Raw genomic sequence first — 5,687 nt, forward strand, 5'->3', positions numbered from 1 at the left:
CAAGGATGTTGTTTAAAAGGGTGAATAATTTTAACACAAAGTTAAAAAAGGGTGCTCCAAAAACAACTCACAACCAGTCAACCTTAAACCTACAACTCAGCCCCTATATTTCTTTAAACTGCAATATCTAGTAAACTAATATAAATTTTTTTTTACCTCAATATTGAATCAAACTTTTTGTAATAAAAAGAAAAGGGACTTGACAATATGGGCAATTAAATGCACATACCATTTTATTAATGCACATATGGTGAGAATTCAGCTGAATACTTAGATGGTCAGCGAAACAAGACAAAACCTTCAGCAAATTATTATTTGTCAGTCCCACTTATCCCAATCAAAAAGGAAAATTTCATTTCATTATGAGTTCATGTGATCTTGCTCCAATTACTCTTCACTTTTTCAAATTTTAAAGGATTAGCATTTCTTATTGTTTACCCTATCCCTAACCCTATCCACTCAAATTTTAAAAATTGAAGCCAAGTTATTTGAAAAGAGCTAAAACACTATCACAATTTTGCTATATTCTTCACGTTTATTGTATTAAATAAAACATGCTTTCAAGATATTGGGAATAAAAAAAAAATTAAATATCAGTTATTAATATCTAATACCCAAAATAAACTGGCAACATAAATAAGCTTTAGATTTAGAACTCATTCCAAATTTCACCCTTTTGTACCCAAATTCATCACCCTAAATTATAAGTAAACAGTTAATTTGTATCCCAAAGAATGATGCGAAATTAAATGATAAGATTAAAAAGGTTTTTAACTAGACACATATGTGATATAATCTCTCTCTTATTTATTGGCCTCACTGTCACAAAAGCAAATTTTCAAAATCTTCAATGCCCATCCCTCTCTCATTTTCTCCCATTTAATCCTAAGTGTGGGTAAACTTTTTTTTTTTAAAAAAAATTTGAAATGGTTTTAAATTGAATATAAAACAAATATGTTAATTAAGGTGAACTTAACAAATATAAAAATTTAAATTTAATTGAATAATTTCTTAAAGTTTGTTCTAAGAGAATTATATCCAATATATTATTTATTGATTCTTTTTTATAACTAATACATTAATTCAAACGGAGAGAAGAGAAAGATACTGTGCAGAATCAATGGCAGCAGAGAGATACTGAGCCAGAAATCATTATAGGAAAGAAGATACGGAGACTGAAAGATCTTTCTTCTTCACCTAATAACAGAAGAAAAGAAGATTTTCTTCATATATGTGTGTATATATTCTTTTGGACTATTTATAGACAAAAGAGTAATAGCAATAGAAACCAAATAACGAACCCTTTTGCTTTAATGCCTCTGAATCCTTTGCTCAGTCTCCAAAAAAAAAAAAAAAAGTTGTATCCTTTGCGTCCGGTTTTGTTTTAAAAGCATTGCCATTTGATTTTCTTCTTCTTGTCTAATAAAATAAAGGGTATTTAATATAATATAATATTACATGAAGGAGCTTTGATTTGTACGCATATTATACACATTGCTCAACAAAGTTACAGAGAGAGAATCTTTAAATTAGGAAAAAAAAAAGTTTTAAGTGTTGAGACAGAGGGAAACCGGCGCCACTTTTGAATATTTGAGAAGGTGAGAGAGACTCAGTTTCTTCTTCTTCTTCTTCTTCTTGTATCAGCGTATGTGATTATTATTATTACTTGTGTGTGTGTGTTTTTTTTTTGAAGATTTTGTTGTCTGCATTTTTCTTTTATTTGAAACATATAGATTTGTAATAAATATGTATCATGACGTCTTTTATTTTTTCTTTGTCTTGTAATGCAGTTCATCACGAGGTTGTGTCAGATTTATTTTTCAAAAAAATCCAAGCTTTATCCATATATTTTAAAGTTTTGGGGATGTTTTTGATTTTGGTTATTTTTTAGTTTTTCCTCCTCACTTCTTTACTTGCAACCTGTAAAGATTCTAGAGATGTTGCAGACACCCCATGTTTTTTATTCCAACTTCGAAAAGAGCTCACCTTTTCTTTCTTCTCTCTCTTTCTCTAAATTTTATGATCATTACTTTGTTCCTCTTTATTGCTAAAAAAGTAAAAACACCATTGTGGGTTGGAAAGGGTCTTCCATCGAGTGCTTTCGATGTTATTTCGTTTCTCTCTATAAAGATTCACTAGCTACCTACATGCTTGTTTATTTCTCTCATGTGTTTGGCACTTGAAATTCTGGGCAAACTGAGAAAATTAAAATAGAACGCTGTCTTCTCTTTGTTTTTTTTTTTTTTTTAACAACCTCAGTTTGATTTGTTTCTGTCTTTAGGAACAATTTTTGTTGGTACTGTTTGTTGTTCCCTTAGTTTTTGGTATGGGGAAAGCTGCAAGGTGGCTGAAGGGGTTATTGGGCATGAAAAAGGAGAAAGATAAAGACCGGATAGAGCAATATTCATCTGTTTTATCCGATAAAAAAGAGAGGAAAAGATTTAGTTTTGGCAAATCCAGCAAAGGTGTCAGTGAAATTTCTCAGAGTCCAAGCAATGTTTCCACGACTACAGATGCTGCTTGGCTCAGATCCTACATTGCTGAAACTGAGAAAGACCAAAACAAGCATGCAATTGCAGTGGCTGCTGCCACCGCAGCTGCAGCTGATGCCGCCGTGGCCGCAGCAAAGGCGGCAATGGCAGTGGTGAAGCTAACCAGTAATGGACGAACCAGTTTGGTTGGTGGAGGGAGGGAAAGGTGGGCAGCTATGAAAATTCAAAGCGTCTTCAGAGGGTATTTGGTAAGTGCATTTTTCAAATTCTGGATATTGGATTATCCTTTTGAATGTTGTTGGGTATGTTTTTATCTTTTGGTCTGCGTTATGGAGTTATGTTTCTTGTTCCTTACTTCTTTGTCTGCCAAAAAAGATAAGTTTCGGATAGATTCAAAATAGTAATGAAATGAAACAGCAGTTTTGTTTTTCAGTCTATACAGTAATTTGATTGTTTTAATATTCCAACCAAATTATGTTTGAGTAATTAGAAAGTGGTTTCTTAACTCTTACTCTTTATATTTCCTCGATGTAACGGTACTTGTGCAGCTTATGTTTTCCACGTCTCTTTTTGACTATAGACCAAAATTCTCATTCCTCCTGCCTATAAAGTAGACCGCTATTGAAGAGATATTAGTTGCCGGCTTTCCAGATAATGGCTCTAAATTTGAGATTCTTTTTCCTAAAAAATATTGCAATTTTGAATTAATAATTACAGCCCCTTTGTTGAATCTAATTGGGTTTTGGGTTTCAGTCTCGGAAAGCACTTAGAGCATTGAAAGGACTGGTTCGATTACAAGCTCTGGTTAGAGGCTATCTTGTAAGAAAGAGGACTATTGCAACTCTGCACAGTATGCAAGCTCTTCTAAGAGCCCAAACAACAGTTCGGTCCCAGCGGATACATCGCTCCTTCAACAAGGACCATTCCTGTTGTCTTGAGCACAAGCCACGCTCTTCCATTGTAAGCACCATTTTGTCAATCCATTTTCCTGACATTCAATTTCTGGTTTCATTAACCTGATTTTATTGATTTTTTTTTTTTTCCTTTTGTCGTCTCATTTTCAGGAGAGATTTGATGAACCGAGAAGTGTAATCCACAGCAAAAGACTGTCTGCATCGATGGAAACCAATGCATATGATGACAGCCCAAAGATTGTTGAAATTGACACATTCAAGACAAGATCAAGATCACGTAGGTTCAACCTTAATGCATTATCAGAATGTGGGGATGACTTCGCTTCTCATACAAACACTTCTCCTCTTCTGTGTCCGGTTCCTGTCCGAACATCAACACCCCATCACCAAAATGTTGATGATTTTGAATGGTGTTTTGCGGATGACGAATGTAGGCTCTCCACCGCTCAGAGCACCCCTCGTTTTGCTAATCCGGTTAGGACGCCTATTGCTCCTGCCACACCATTGAGTGTGTGTGGAGAAGGGTATTTTAGACGACCTCATTCGAACCTACCAAACTACATGGCGAAGACACAATCATTCAAGGCCAAGTTAAGATCTCATAGTGCCCCAAAGCAAAGACCAGAGCCAGGAACAAAGAAGAGACTTTCCCTCAATGGATTAATGGCTGCAAGGAACAGCATCAGTGGAGTTAGAATGAATACCTCCTGCTATCAAGTTGATGAAGGATTGGAATTATAAGAGAAAACTCCAAGTATCCCATGTATTGTTAATTTGTTTGCTATGGTTATCAACAATCTATTACAACTCAAGTCGAGTGTTTCCCACTTTGTTATAAACAATACCCGTAGGATAGAAGAAGAAATTCTTGTGTAAATCCTTCCAATGACCCTTTTTTTCCCCTATTTAATTAAGCCGTTGCTGATTTAATCAAATTTCCCAAACATTGTTTATTCATGTCAGTATTAATGTCAAATCTGGGAAACAATGTTTAACAGGAGTTCATAATATCCTCCCCACTTCAACAAGTATTCCTTGTTCTCAATATGACCATATCTTGAAACAATTATTCATCTTTAATATCAAATGTCAGAATTACCAATATCATGTACGTTATTGTTCATATCAACGGATGTGCATACTCGGATAACAATGTGTACCGTCGCTTGTGGCTGTTGTATGGCTAAACAACCTCATTTATAATTGAAACACAAGTGAAGACGTCGTCCTATAATGGTTAGGAACCAATCCTTCTGAAAAATTTCATGGAAAACTAAATAAATCTATAAGAATCAACAAAATTTAGATCATCATTTTCAAATTAGAACAAGTTATAATGACAAGAACCGTACGGCATCTGTAAACATTTTCAACTTTTAAAAATTAAAAAAAAAAAAACCATTAACATATTAACTGTAAGTTAATAACTGCAGAAGTACTAATTTTAAATTATAAAATTAACTCGTATTTCTTAGAGTGGAAAAAAGTCACATAGAAAAAAATTCACAGGCCATGTTGGATCATACTGAAATGATAGTACGGTTTTTTTTTTTTTTGAAAATCTCGTTTTAAAAATAAAAGTCTAGAATATGGGTAAGATGATTGTTGAGAGGAATCAACGAAAGAATGAAGCACAACTGCCCATCTTCCCCAAGATCGATTTTGCAGGAAACTCTTTCGAACATAGCGCACTGAACTTTGCACAACGTCGATACACACAATCCCTGCTATGCTCAAACACAAGTATTAATGAAAATTCATGAAAAAAATTAAAACATATATGAAATTGGAAGGAGGAGGAGGAGGAGGACTTCACTTTGCGGCTTGGATGGATTTACCAGGTATGTGTATTTATAGTAGCCGAATTAGGGTTTTCGTTCTACAACCCTGATCCTTAATTACTATTATGCCCCTTTTCTACTATATGATGGATATGCCGCCCCCCTCCCGATTCGTTTGTTTATATTTTTCTATGAAATATTAAGTTAGAGTTTTTAGACTGCGGTTTGATAAATTATTAAAAATAAATGAAAATTTAAGTGCAAATTAAGTATATTTTATAATATTGGAGGTGTGTTTGATAAATTAAAATTTTAAGTGTTATTTATTATTAAATTTTATAATTATTGAATTTATATTAGAAAATTATTTGATAAATATTGATTTTTATAAGATTATTTATTATTTATTTTAATTTTAATTTTATTAATATAATATTTTATATTATTTTGAGTAGTTTTAATGAAAGAAAAATATATTAATTTGAATATTTTATTTTTAT

General features: G+C 33.0%; 1 protein-coding gene and 1 non-coding gene across 2 annotated transcripts; one reads left to right on the plus strand and one right to left on the minus strand.

The window, feature by feature from the left end:
- The first annotated feature begins 1,083 nt into the window (after nt 1-1,083).
- On the plus strand, nt 1,084-5,136 carry LOC108450397 (protein IQ-domain 26-like). Its single transcript, XM_017747998.2, has 4 exons — nt 1,084-1,598; nt 2,282-2,740; nt 3,246-3,452; nt 3,557-5,136. Exons 2-4 carry the CDS (start codon nt 2,327-2,329, stop codon nt 4,145-4,147), a joined length of 1,212 nt encoding a protein of 403 aa, XP_017603487.1. The 5' UTR covers nt 1,084-1,598; nt 2,282-2,326; the 3' UTR covers nt 4,148-5,136.
- LOC128293647 (small nucleolar RNA snoR135) lies at nt 4,992-5,137 on the minus strand. Its single transcript, XR_008283827.1, has one exon. It is a non-coding gene; the product is annotated as a small nucleolar RNA snoR135 (small nucleolar RNA).
- Nucleotides 5,138-5,687: the final 550 nt, after the last annotated feature.

This window comes from Gossypium arboreum, chromosome 5, assembly GCF_025698485.1.
Source record: "Gossypium arboreum isolate Shixiya-1 chromosome 5, ASM2569848v2, whole genome shotgun sequence".
Taxonomy (NCBI): Eukaryota; Viridiplantae; Streptophyta; class Magnoliopsida; order Malvales; family Malvaceae; genus Gossypium; species Gossypium arboreum.